This window comes from Equus caballus, chromosome 17, assembly GCF_041296265.1.
Source record: "Equus caballus isolate H_3958 breed thoroughbred chromosome 17, TB-T2T, whole genome shotgun sequence".
Taxonomy (NCBI): Eukaryota; Metazoa; Chordata; class Mammalia; order Perissodactyla; family Equidae; genus Equus; species Equus caballus.
Window position 1 is genome coordinate 69,245,204 of NC_091700.1, and position 14,273 is coordinate 69,259,476.

Consider the following 14,273-nt stretch of genomic DNA (forward strand, 5'->3'; position numbering starts at 1 on the left):
CGCTGTCTGGTTGCTCCGTGGCTGATCCTAGCACAGTCTTTTGTCTTTAGTAAGCATTTAAAAGTTTGTTATGCAGAATTTGCATCTAGAAGAAAATAGGCAAATGAATAACTGCCAAATAACAGATAAAACAAAATCATTGCTCTTTAATTTGTAAGGAAATGTATAATATCTTTATTATGCCTTTAAAAACCATTTAGTTACTAATAGGAAGAGTTTAATGTGGGGATCCATATTTAGAAAATGTAGTCAACAGAAAGATATTAGAAATATGTATGTGTGAATGGCTAACCAAATAATTCATGGGTTAAAAAGTTTCCTTTCTGTGTATTGCTATGCTCTTCAGTGTCAGTCTCTCTGGTACATTTGGAGAAATCCTTGGAAATAGGAAATTGAAAGGTGTCCCTAAATTTTCTACCTCTGCTGAAGAGCTTTCTGATAAAGGGGAAGATGAGGTTTGGCATTTGGAGCTAGTTTCTGGAGACTAAGAGACAGAGCATCAAATTCTCGTTCTCATTAAAACCTTTCATGATGAGCCAGACATCATATTGAGCTTTATTTATGGTTTTCTTGGAGTGTCACCTGAGTTATATTTAAAGTCAGGTCATATTCACTGGTGACAAAGTTTCTGAACAAGGGCCACTTTCTAGTATCTGTTGTGTAACTCAACTCCTTTGAAGAGAGTGGACAGTATATTTTTGGGAGGAGGAGAAAAGGAAGTAGATTACAACCGGAGGGATGAGCTGAAGAGGAATGTTCTACCATGGGAGAGATGAAATGACCAGTGTTTTCTGTTCTGGTTTTAGTCTTACCAAGAGAGCAAACCTCTAATGTGCTAACAAAGCACATGCCCAGGTTCGTGCCATGGTCTGAGGGAAGGCACGGGGGAGCAGAGGTGTATTTCTACATAGAGTTAGACGGATGGGACATGGGGATGCAGACAGATGAAATGGCCCCTTGACTGCCTCTAGTTCCTTGGGCACAGAAGCATCCGGAAGGTTATAATATTACATGATTTCTGTATAGAGCCAGTGACCTGAAGTCAGTGTTGCCTTTAGGAATTCCACATGTGTAATTGAAGAGCACGTTATTATGCAAAGAAGTTTTATTTGTAAGAGAGGGGTATCTCTCTTGTATGGCACTTGTATTTTATTGGACCTAAGACTATGCCCCTATTCCTTTAGATATACTTAAATTTCACAGATTAGATTTTCTATAACCTATTTTCCTCCCTGGAAGAAATATCCTAAAAGTACTTCCTGTAACTGTATGTTAAAATAATTATTCATGATTAATAATTTTATTAGCTGTTCAGTGTTTGCCAAAACTATATGTGCATTTTCTCCATGTTTTAGTGCATAGAACTAATGCCATTTTACTATTGACAAAATAAAATGGTATTGTCCTCTAGTGACATGACTTTTTAGAGGGTAAGTTTATGTGTTATCCAGAGTGTTGTTTTTCCTTGTGGCTATTTCCCTGTTTGTACAGGTACCAGGAGGCTCAAGAGTGGAGAAGGACGCCAATCCACTGTGTGTATGTTGTTTCTAAGTAATGGGTCTGCAACCTTTTGATAGGGAGGAGTCTATTAACTCATCATTGGGAGACATCATTTAACCATGCTGTTTCCTTTACCTCTATCCCTTACTTCCTTTGGCTGACTTAATTGAGAGTAGGCTGTGTTATTATCCATTCCAGAAACTGTTTAAAAAAAAAAGTGTTCTTCGGGCCAGCCCTGTGGCCGAGTGGTTAAGTTTGTGCGCTCCGCTGCAGCGGCCCAGGGTTTCACCGGTTCGAATCCTGGGCGCGGACATGGCACCGCTCATCAGGCCATGCTGAGGTGGCGTCCACATGCCACAACTAGAAGGACTCACAACTAGGAATATACAACTATGTACCGGGGGGCTTTGGGGAGAAAAAGGAAAAAAATAAAATCTTTTAAAAAAAAAATGGTTCTTGATATTACTAATGCTGTAGTACAAAAATGATAAATGAAGTAAACAGGCAAATTGAATGATCCAGTCAGAGTCACCAGTGACTCAAATGGGTGGAGGAGGAATTTATGATACTCTTCCTCTAATAAGGACAACAGATGCCAGACTTTCCTGACATTTTATAAGTTGCCCCAGCTCATATTGGTCTCTGATTTTTTACATTACTGAAAGATTACATTTTAAGATCCAGATTACTATAGGAAAGTCACTGCCATGCTAGTGGTCAACAACTGTTACTAATTTCCTGATTTAAACTATGCCAGAATTATGTTCCTAAGTCATGTTTCACTTATTCTTCTATGCATTGCAAGAATGCGACTGGTAATAGAATTAAAGAAATACCTGGTAATAGGGAAGAACTAGAACAATTAATTTGGAAGTGTCATTTCTTATAAATCTGCTCAGTTCTTTTTCTAGTTCCTCAGCTAGTGAGTAAAGAAAAATAATGAGGCCATGAAGGGAGAGAGCCTGCCGTCCTACATGACTTTCAGTACACGAATCAGAAATTAGGAATCAAGGGGTAACAGCTCTAGCAAATGCTTAAGTTCCAGGGGATGGTTTTATTATCTGTATTGTCTAAAGGTCTTTGTGTGAAGAAACTTCTCAAAACAGAAAAACATCTTTTGTTCCTCACACTAAATCTTCATAAGCCACCATTTTGTAATTTTGAATCCTGTTGAGCAACATTCTGAAGGTTATTAAATTGAGACTTTTGTCTCTTATTTTTAGCACACTCAAGTGTATATATAAATCTCTGGAATGTTGAAGGAGTGACATTCCACAAGTGTCAGATATTTTTTCTATCGCCCATTGTGAAGAGGAGACCAGTAAATTAAGAAAGTTTGATTCTCTCTCCTTTGCTTGCTTGCTTTTGGAACTCTGTTACAGAATTAAGAGTTGTTTTTTGTGGATGGATTATTAAATAGGAAAATCATTCTTTCAAGTTAATGTTTTTGGGCTGTAATTAATGATTAATTAACCAAGCTAGCATTAATAGAAAATTATTATTATAGTATTAAATTGCTGTATGGCCTGGCACTGTGTCAGTGAACAACAAAAAAATAGAATTCACAACAATCTAGATTTAGAACCAAAAATTGTACTCTAAGTTGCAGTTATCAAAGCTGGGTTCCTTTTTAGTGTTCTAGAGTATGGAGACTTAGAGACATGTTTTCAGATTATGTCATAGAAACTTAAGTTTGTTCAGTATTAGATTCTGAGGTAGGTGTTAGCCTATTTTAGGGAGTTCTGCTACATTTAATTTAATTTTCACCCAGTCATTCTGCTATGGTTACAAAGCAATCAGTCATAGGCTTGAATGAGCTACCAATAAGAACTAGTTGGCTCTTTGGATGAGTGCCACTGCATCCTTTAAATTTGGCAAAATAATATGGTTTCAACGTACCTTTTAAAATAAGGATTAGTTTGAGGAAAAAAATCAATGAAAATGATTAATGGAAAAAAGTATTCTTCGGGTCAAGAGAACTAAATTATCATGAAAGAGATTCTTAAACTGGCCGTTGAAACAGAATCAAATATTACCTTTCTTTAATAAATGTGAGCCTAACTATTTTTAAGGATGTGGCTTTGGATATAGGAGTGTGTCTATATGGTCTAAGAGGACCACCCACTTTGTTTGCAATGCTGTTCTTCTTACTATGTTCTTGACTTGTTTTCTTGGATTTTTTCTTTCTATTGGGCTCTTGGCTCTGAATAACATATTGGGGATGGAATGATGACATATGATTTTTGAGAATGTTAAAAAGAACACTAAACTGATATTGGCATTCTTGTAATTGCATATGTTATTTCTTTATTTACTTTCAGTTTGATTAATAAGCTGAAACCTGGTGTCATTAAGAAGATCAATAGGCTGTCCACACCAATAGCAGGTTTGGTAAGTGATAAATTATCTTTGCAACTAGGTTTCTTTGCCTTTGAAATGCAAAAAGATGGGCATAGATAGGTTCTCTTACCTGGAATTATTATAGAAATTAGGTTGGGTTTTTTGCTTAAGAAAAGTGTGTTTTGGGGCTGGCTCTGTGGCCGAGTGGTTAAGTTAGTGTGCTCTGCTGCAGTGGCCCAGGGTTCGGATCCTGGGCACTGACAGGGCACCATTCATCAGGCCACATTGAGGCAGCGTCCCTCATCCCACAGCTAGAAGGACCTGCAACTAAGATATACAACTATGCACGGGGGGTTTGGGAAAATAAAGCAGAAAAAAAAGAAAAGAAAAGTGTGTTTAGTGATGTTCTCCTTGTATCTTTAGTTCCTCTCTCAGTGTCCCTCCTGCCAGGAAGCTTTTATTTATTTTTTGTGCCCTCAAACTACATATATCCCATTTCTTGGCTTATTTCTTCCACAAATTGCATTTATTTAGGATCATGTCCTGCATACATTGCTGGTTGACCACAGTTTAGGAAACTGTCTGATGTTCACTAAGTTGTTACGCTTCATCCTTACGCATCACCTTCATTCAACACACACATCTTGGAATGTATTTGTAAAATACTCAAGACCTGCTAGCTCTTTTGCTTTATGTAGTAGGTGTCCTACCAACATCCTGTGTGATGTTGGGCAAGGCACTGTCTTCCTCTTTGCCTCAGTAATATTGTCCATAAAATGGCTATGGATGATTCTCTAGATTCCTTCTGGCTTTAAATTTGGAATTTTGCGTATGAAATGTACCCCACACTGTCATTATGTAGTAGTACTCTGGTGAGTCAAGACACTGGAGAGACCAGTAATAAGGTGGGGCTGTGTCTTTGGAGAAAGTAATTTATAATTAAGTACAAACAATGGAGAATTTTCAAAATGTTAGCAGTCCCTAAGAATCAAGCCTGATGATAGGAGTTGGTTAAAAAAATTTAATTTGACGAAACACTGAAGTTTAAGACAGCTAATAACTTGAATACAAAAAAAAGAACTAAAACCTATACTCTCTTTGGAATAGTCAAGCTGCTTATAATACATTCAGGAAACGTCTGTTTGGCCATCCATGTGTCTGCAGATGTTAAAGGCTTGAAGAATTAAAGGTAGAAGTACCAAAATTTCTGGGTTTGCAGCTGGCGTGAAAGTCTCATCAAAATTTTAACAAGAATGAATTGGTGGCAGAGTGTTTATTAGAAAATATCTGTCTAGCAATATACAAAAATATAGCAATATATGAATATGTATCTATGAATTACTTCTAGTAAGAGTGTCAGAAGATATTAAGGAATAAAATTAAAGAAATTTGGTTTTTGAAGTTTTTCTAGGGAGAAACATTCAGTTTAATAAAATAAATAAGGTTTATACGAAAATAAGTTTCATGAAATAACTTCCGTGAAAATTAGAAGTCTGCATTGTATTGGAAGTACTTTCTGTCTTTTCAAATGACTTGAGTTATTCTTAGAAAGTTTAATGCTTAGATTTTAAGTTGTCATTTCTTGGATCAATTACATGCATTTCAAATGGAATTAGCCTTTGATCTCAAACACCCCACATATTTGGAATGCTTGAATTGTGGTGGTTTGTTGTTGTTGGCCACTGGAGGTTTTCTTCAGTCTTCTGATTCTATGATTAGGTGAAAGCACAAATGTATTTTATTTTTGAATCAAAAGATCTCTCAAGTATTTCTAGTTCAAGCATCAGAAATTCTATCTAGTTTGGATTTTATCACTAGAAACTAAAATGAAATGTATTTCCGGTATATTAAATAGGGTGATTTCCCAAGTATAGGACACTCAGCATTTTCCCTTGGATGTAGGAGCATAACAGTGACCACAACTGCAGAATTGGGCTCAGCCCAATTGGTCTGAAGTCGTTACCATGCCTCATTTGATCCCTTCCTCAGATGCTTGTGTGTCAGGTTGTTAAACTTCTCGAAGCCTCAATTTCAAGAGTGAATTAGAGCTCCAGCATCTACCTAGTAGGGTTGTTATGAGGATGGAGAGGGATGATATATAGGTAGTCTGAAATACAGATATTCAATGAATGTTCTTTTGTAGTATATTCACTCTTTTAAAAAATAATTGAGTACCTATTAGGTCAAGAATTTTTCTAGTTTATAGGGATATATTGGAGGAACAAAGATAGATAAGGACCTTACCCTCAAAGAGCTTACATTATAGTGGGGGAGCAGGGACCAGGCAAATAAATTAGCAAATGAGCAAGAGCGCACCAGAGACATATAGTGGACTATGGCTTTGTTGGACACCCATGAGCAGTTGTAGTGGGACTATGAAGGTTGACCTCTAAGAATTTCTAAAAGAAGATTGTCAGAAACCTTATATTTTGACGCTTGTAGAATAAAGATGAAGAATCTGAACCAGACTCTTCATACTAGTAATTTTTGTGTTCACAGCACCTAACATAGTGACTAATACATATAGAAGACCAAAGATTTTTTGAATGAATGAATGAACAAGATTTTCATTGTGAAAAATGGTAGGCTCTAGAATTAGGTCTTTGATAGGATAGTGCTATAGGTTGAATTATGTTCCCCTCAAAAAAAAGGTATAACATATTGAAGTCCTAAACCCTAGTACCTCAAAATATGACCTTATTTGGGAATAGGGTTGCTGCAGATGTGGTAACTAGATAAGATGAGGTCATACTGGAATAGAGTGGACTGGCAGCCACATTCCACATGGTTACTTTTTTCTGCTCCATTTCCAACAGGAATCTGAATGGATCAGGTTACCTTTTCTTCCAGTTTACAAATGTCATAGGTCACTGGCCACCTGTGCATGAGTTTCTTGAGAAGAGAGTTGTCTTTGCCAAATGGGCTATGGTCAGGAGTGTTGGTTTCCTTTGGCTCACTCAGTTCAGGTGTGTGAATTGAAGTGGGTTCCATGAATGAGGTTTGTGTGGGTAGACACACCAAGTTAAGTCAAATGCAGTAAGAATTACACAATTTCTGTGTAAGAGTTGATTAAACTGAGTGGTTATAGTGCTCCAAGCCCTCTCTTCTATTATTCTTTTCTTCCTTTCAGCTATAACTTTAGCCATTTCCTATTAGTTACTGTGTGTATTTAGCTTTGAAGCCAAGGCAATGGATTTACCCTTCTACATGGACCTGGTGTGAAAGACGTGGAATAATCTCTGAGCAATGGCATACAGAGAGAGATGTTTAGATGATTTAAAATATATTGAATGCTTTGCTTGAAAGATTCCTATGATTATTTTTTCTTTGGGAAAGTAGTAACCATGTTCTCATCGATCTTCTAGAGATGTGGCTTTTCTCATTTGACTGTGTTTTATTTTATAAAGAAATAGATTTCCCCCATCTTTTCTATTCTTTCTGTTCTTTACAAAGCCATGCTAAAAAAAATTCTAACCTGAGAGTGAGTCTTCCAAAAAATTAGCTAGTGTTAAATGTGAGTATGTTCAAATCATTGAAACTCAAAACTAAAACTGTGTTGGGGAATTAAAAGACTCAACCTCAAAATAAAACCCTGAGAAACAGGCAAGATATTCTGATGGTGAAAAGAGGCATTGAACTAGAATAATGTTTACCATCTGATGTGATGGTGTGCATGGAATACAGTATGTGAGGAAAACATCAAGGAAGTTATTAATCCTAAGACTTAGTCATCTTGGACCCCTAATAATTTATTTGTATTTAGTTAAAGCAAGGTTTCTCATCTGCGGCACTAATGACTATTGCCAGATAATTCTATGTTGTGGGGGTCTGTCTTGTGCATTATAGAATGTTTAGCAGCATCTCTGGCCTCTACTCACGAGTTGCAGGAGAACCATGCCCCCCACACCCGACTGTTGACATTGCCAATGACCCTTACTGGGTAAAATCATCCCTGGTTGAGAACAACTGAGCTGAAGAATCAAGAAAGTAAACACTACCTCTTTACATGGGCTAGTTTGCTGATTGACTATAGATTTGATTGATCTTCCCATGCTTGCCATTTCAATTGCAATTTCCCTTTGAGGAGCAGTGGTATTCCAGAAAATTTGGTTTGAATCATTCATTTGTTTGAATGTGTGTGCCTGTCACTGGGCTTAATAGAAAAATCTTGAGAATATCCAGACTTCACATCAAAAATATCAGCTGAATTTGAACATTTTTGCCCCAAAAGCTTGCTCTTTCAGATTACTTTCAAGAGTAGAATGTGTGAAGTGTGACTGTAGAGGCTGGGAAGGTTGTCTCCTCATTTGGGAGTGCTGTAGAAGGCAGGAAATGGGCAAAGACGCCAGCTAGCTTAAGCTGTTGGATGTATCAGTTTCTCCTGCCTTCATAATGGCTCCTTCAAGAAATAAGGCAAGTCTGTGGGTCCATTCTTACTGCCATTTTTCAGGCTGTTAGTGGTTAACGTTCTTGTACCTGTGTAAAGTTATTTCAACTCTTTCATCTTCACTCTCCTACACACTTGGGTGTCAGCTAAGTAGTGCAGCCCACTCTAAGCCAAGCTCACTATTGAAACATCTAGTTGTTCCCTTCCAGCAGTAATGGGAAATTTACCTTTACCTTGTAGCTGAGGAATCAGCTATAAAATTTAAATATTCTTATCTAGGTTTTCTCATGTGCTTTTCTAAACCCTAGTTCTCAGGCAGTGAATATATTTATCCCATTGTTTCCCAGGGGTAGAGGAACAAGGGGGTTGGGAGAGGGTAGGTTTGCGGGACACTGAGCTTGAGCTTTTTCTGCGAATAAAACAAAAATGTGAGACATCAAGACAGAGTGTTTTTGGTGAAAAAAACCCACTTCTATTTCCTCTTCTTTCTTATCAAAGTTGAAATAATATAAGAAGTTATGATAGAGCTATATTTGCATCCAAGACAATAAAAAGCCATTATTTTTTGGGGAGGAATAAAAGAAGTTATGAATATATTTACTCTTTTTATTCAAGGGTTGCACTTTTCTGGTTAGGCTGCAGGAATAAATTTTGTGTGGTTGAAGAGAAAATACTCAAAGAATATTAGAATGTGACATGAAGAGCAGCTAATATGTGCCTTGTTTGAAAGAGTGGTGACTGAGGGTTGCCCTTTGCTGGGTCAAAAGCAGTGTATGCCTCAGGGGGAATCTCTCTCTAGTTGATAATGAGCAGAAAACATTTGCGAATATATTTGGATGTTGACATATGCAAAACACTGATAACAAGTGGTAGCACAGGAAGAGAAGGAAAGATGGCACGGCAGAGCTACTTTAAAATAACCGTTTCATGGTAAGATCAGTAGTGTCTATTTTCTGTTCTTGAGTTTCGTGGTTGGTTTTGTAGATTTGTTTGAGGAGCTCTTCTGCCTAGCAAATCTGGGAGAGGCTTCCACCCAGCAAATTCTATTTGATTCACTCATCCCTGCCTGTGTGATTGCTTAGTCAATAAGAAGAGCATTTATGATTAAACTACCCTAAAGAAATATTTTTATTTCAAAGAGAGGCTGAACCACTGTTGCAAGTTGTCTATGCTGCAAACACTAAAATTTAAACTGTTCTTATTTTACTAGTCACTCTCATTAATTTCTTTTAAAACAAAACACCAATAACAAAAACATGGAGTAGTTATTCTTCTTAATAAAGATATAGAGGATTACTGTAGTATGGCCATTACTAACGTGTTGTTATACTAGTGTAAGAAAATATAGCATAAAAGTTAGCAATTTTCTAAAATAGGGCCACTTTATGCATTGAAAATGACATTTTCCATGGTTGAAAATTAATTTAAATAATTTTTTGTGATGTATATTTCACTGAAATGTCTGTTCATCACCATTTGTATTTTGAAATAGTTTGGGGATATCAGTAACCAAGTCTGAGAGAACAGACTGAATGTGGAATGTGCATTGGCTGTCTTCAAGGTAACAAATATTTGATATTAAATATCTGAATACATATAAACATATAAAAACATAGCATATAAATGGCATAGAAATAAGTCAATGATGGTTGAGTTATTTAAAGCATTTTTAGGAGGTTTGCTCAAAAGTCTCCTTGTCTCCCTACTTTTCTCCTACTCAACTAAAGATAAGTATCGCCAGGAGCGGAAACTTAAAAACTGAGTGTCAACATTGAAGTTGTTTCCAATAACCTCTTAATGATGTAGCGCTAGAAATCAGGAAACTCTTGTTTTATTTCTAGCCATAATCTCTTAGTCATGGCGTTGGCACAAGTTTAGGAGCCCTTTCTTTAAGTTCCAAAACTTACTCATTTTTAAATCTATGGTGAACATTTATCTGCCAAGTTTCAGCCTCGAGGGCAACTTTTTAAGAAAAAAAAAACATTAATGAACTAGTATTGCAAAAGGAAGCCTATAATTAACTTGTAGAGTTAAAAAAAAATTGGTTCAGGGGCCGGCCCCGTGGCCAAGTGGTTAAGTTTGCATGCTCTGCTGCGGCGGCCCAAGGTATCACCAGTTCGAATCCTGGGCACGGACATGGCACTGCTCATCAAGCCATGTTGAGGCGGCGTCCCACATGCCGCAACTACGAGGACCCACAACTAAAATATATAACTATGTACCGGGGGGCTTTGAGGAGAAAGAGGGAAAAATAAAATCTTAAAAAAAAAATTGATTCTGAGTTGGATTATATCATACGTGACAGTTTTATTCAGATAGAAAAACACTTGGAACATCTCTTTTTAGGTACCTTCTGTTTTGTAGAAAGTGGAAAGGGAAGAGCAAATGAGGTTAATAGGAAATAGAACCCAGGTTTAAAACTGGAATGAGGGCACTGGTCAATTGATGGATTTTAGGCCTGCGAGTATCCCTCCCTTATTTATTTATTTGAGCAACGACTATGTGATGGGCACTATTCTAGGAACCTGGGATGTGGTCGCAAATAACTCAGAGAAAGTTTCTCCCTAATGGAGCATAGTCAAGAAGTCAATAATAACCTGTCAGGTGCTAATCATTACCATAAAGAAATTATAATATCTTGCCAGTTACGAGTAATTACACTGAAAAATAAAGTGAATGGGTAGAGAATGATTCAGTGTGTGTATGAGAAGTATTTCTGAGAAGGTGCTCAGGGACGTTTTATTTCCAGAGTTGACATTTGATCAGGAACCTGAATGAAGTGAGGGAGTAGGAAGATATGAGGTTGGGAGTTTTCCAGACAGAAGGAAAAGAGAGATGATCAAGCTGGACCAGTGAGGAGGACTATGTGTCTGGAACTGATAAGGCAGAGAGGTTAGCTGGCAAGGTTGTATAAAGCTTTACGGGCTTTGGTGAGTAGGTTGCATTTTACTCTAAGTGTGATGAGAAGCCATTGAGGGCTTTTGAGAGCAATTTAATTTGTTGTTAGAGATGATTGGTTGCCTGTGGTAATGGATGTGCATATCTGTGAATATCCTAAAAACCATTGAAGTGTACACTTTAAATAGGTAATCATATGGTATGTGAATTATATCTCAATAAAAGTGTTAAAAATAGAAAAAGATCACTGGTTATTGTGTAAAGAATAGATGGAAGGAAATCAAGAAGAAAAGCAGGAAAGTCAGTTAAAGAACAATTTCATTACTTACGATGGTTAATTTTCTGTGTCAACTTGACTGGGTCACATGGTGCTCAGATATTTGGTCAAACGTTATTGTGTTTGTCTGCGAGGGTATTTTTTGGATGACATTAAAATTTGAATCGATAGAGTGAGTAAAGCAGATTGCCCTCCCTCATGCAGGTGGGCATTATCTAATCAGGTGAAGGCCTGAATAGAACATAAAGGCCTACCTTCCTGTGAGTAAGAGGAAACTACTCCTGCCTGACAGCATAAGCTGGGACATTGGTCTTTACCTGCCTTTAGACTTGAATTGAAACATCAGCTCTTCTGGGGTCTCAAGCCTGCTGGCTTTCAAACTGGAACTTAGATCATTGCATTGACACTCCTGGTTCTTAGGCCATTGGATGTGGACTGAAACTATACCACCACCTCTCCTGGGTGTCTAGTTTGTAGATGGGCCAATTGTGGGACTTCTCAGCCTCCATAATCACATTAGCCAATTCCTTATAAGAAATCTCTTGTATGAATCTCCTGTTTGTTCTGTTTCTCTGGAGAACTCTGACTAATATAGTAGTCCACGCAAGAGGGTATGGTGGCAATATTGGGGGTGGTGAGAAGTGGTCAGAGTTTACAAATGTTTTGGTGGAAGAGTGTATAGGACTTGCTAATGGGTTGAGAGAGAAGCCAGGGTTTCTGCATCAGTAGTTTATTGAGATAATAAATGTGGAGCAGGGGCCTGCCCTGTGGTCGAGTGGTTAAGTTCAAGTGCTCTGCTGTGGCTGCCCAGGGTTCGGCTACTGGGTGCGGACATGGCACCGCTCATTAGGCCATGTTGAGGCGGTGTCCCACATGCCACAACTAGAAGGACCCACAACTAAAATATACAGCTATGTACTGGGGGTATTTGTGGGGGGAAAAAAGCAGGAAAAAAAAAAGAAGATTGGCTACAGTTGTTAGCTCAGGTGCCAATCTTTATTAAAAAAATAAATAAATATGGAGCAGAGGGTTGGTGAAGGGAAGAGAAGAATCAAGAGAAAACTTGTGGAGGATGAGGCAATTTGCATAAGACTGCAGATTTGCAAACGTCAGAAAAAGTGATCAATGTTGATTATACGCTTTGTACTTGCCCTATTTTCCTTAAAAATAAAAAAGATAGCATGAAAGTACAGGAAGTGTACTTAATTGAGTTTGTAGATGTTGGAACAATAAGGCATAGCTAATGTACTGGATATCAAAATCTGGAATTAAGAGTGATCTGGATGGGCCCAAGTGTCCACAAGGATTCTTATCAGGAATAAATTTCAACTGTATTTTAGTTGAAAAAAAATCAATCACATGGGTCCAGTGGTTTTATATTATCTGCAGACTTAATCATGCATTTTATACCTTTGTCCATGAAACTTCACTGATAGGATAACATGATTTTCAATTCAGATTCTTTGTATCCACCTTATTTTTATTCTAAATGTGACTAGCTTTCTGGTCCATTAAAACTCATCTTCCTGTGAACTGTGATGCTGTTGTCAACGGGCTATTGCCATTGTACATGATCCCTGCCAGCAGTATAATATAGATGCCACAATACTAAGTACCCATGGCCTGTCACAAGAGAAGTTAGGGGAATTCTCTCCATTTACTGACCACTTACTAGATCTAGAAACTGTGCCAATCACATCATGTCTGTGTCCTCACTCAATCCTCACAATCACTCCGTTATCCTCATTTTACAATATAACTGTTATTAGTGACCCTTCAAGGGGTGGCTCGTTGTGATAATTAACCACACCTCTGTCCTGTTTTGAGTTACAGATCCCTCACTTTGAGAAGGGAGGATGTGACACACAGGAACCTGTCTTTAAGGAGGCTTGGTAGTTGTTATACGTGGAGTGGCTCCCAAAGATGGTCACACTCCGATCCAATCAACCTGTGACTATGTTGCCAGGCGAGGGAGAATTGGGTTGCTAATCAGTTGACCTTGAGATTGGGAGAGGACGGTGGACTATCCAGGTGGGCCCAATAGAATCATAAGAGTCCCTATAAGTGGAAGAGGAAGCAAGAACCAGGTAGACGGTAGTGTGGGAGAGACTTAGCCCGAGGCTGCTGGTTTCGAAGATGGCGGAAGGGGGCTTCTGGAAGACGGAAAGGAAATGATAGAGCCTCTGGAAGGAGTGCAGCCCTGCTGACCCCTTGATTTTAGCCCAGTGAGACTGGTTTTAGGCTTCCAACTTCCAGCACTGTCAGATGATAAACTTGTTTTAAGCTAATAAATTGTGGTAATTTGTTACAGCAGCAGTGGAAGTTAAAGCAGTGGCTAAGAGCACAGACTCCAGAGTGGAACTGCTTCATTTGAATCCTAGCTCCACTACTTAATGTATGACCTTGCACAAGTCACCCACCTCTTAAGCCTCAGTTTCCTCATGTGTAAATGGGAACAATAAGACTTGATAAGCTTTTTTGATGAGAACTTGAGATAATTCATATAGAGTGCCTCAGCATGCTGCCTGGCATACAGCAAGAACTTGACAAATGTTAACCTGGAGAAATTAGCTATTCAGTGGAAGGCCAGTTGGGATAACACGAGAACTGAAAAATGTGACATGAGGGATGAGGGATGTTGAGGAAACCAGGGCTATTTAACAAGAAGATGAAGCTGGGGGAACACGCGCAGTATGTGAGGCAGGAGCACTAAGTAGCTAAGGGGCTCTCCTGTGGGAAGAAGGATGAGATTTAGTTTGCATTAAGCAGGCAGACTCAGGATCAATGTTTTAAATTACCATGAAGGAGTCTTTGGAGTTTGACACAGAAGTGACTGAAAGTGAGTCAGCTTCATAACGCAGGGAGTCCCTG

General features: G+C 38.2%; 1 protein-coding gene across 9 annotated transcripts in view; it reads left to right on the forward strand.

Moving 5' to 3' along the window:
- The window catches only part of LMO7 (LIM domain 7), a 188,674-nt gene that overhangs the window by 74,157 nt on the left and 100,244 nt on the right, over positions 1–14,273 (forward strand). For all 9 annotated transcript variants that reach the window (XM_005601291.4, XM_070239927.1, XM_005601290.4 and 6 more), the window contains exon 4: positions 3,822–3,891. In XM_005601291.4, coding sequence (XP_005601348.1) covers positions 3,822–3,891 — 70 coding nt within the window. The remainder of the gene's footprint in view (positions 1–3,821; positions 3,892–14,273) is intronic.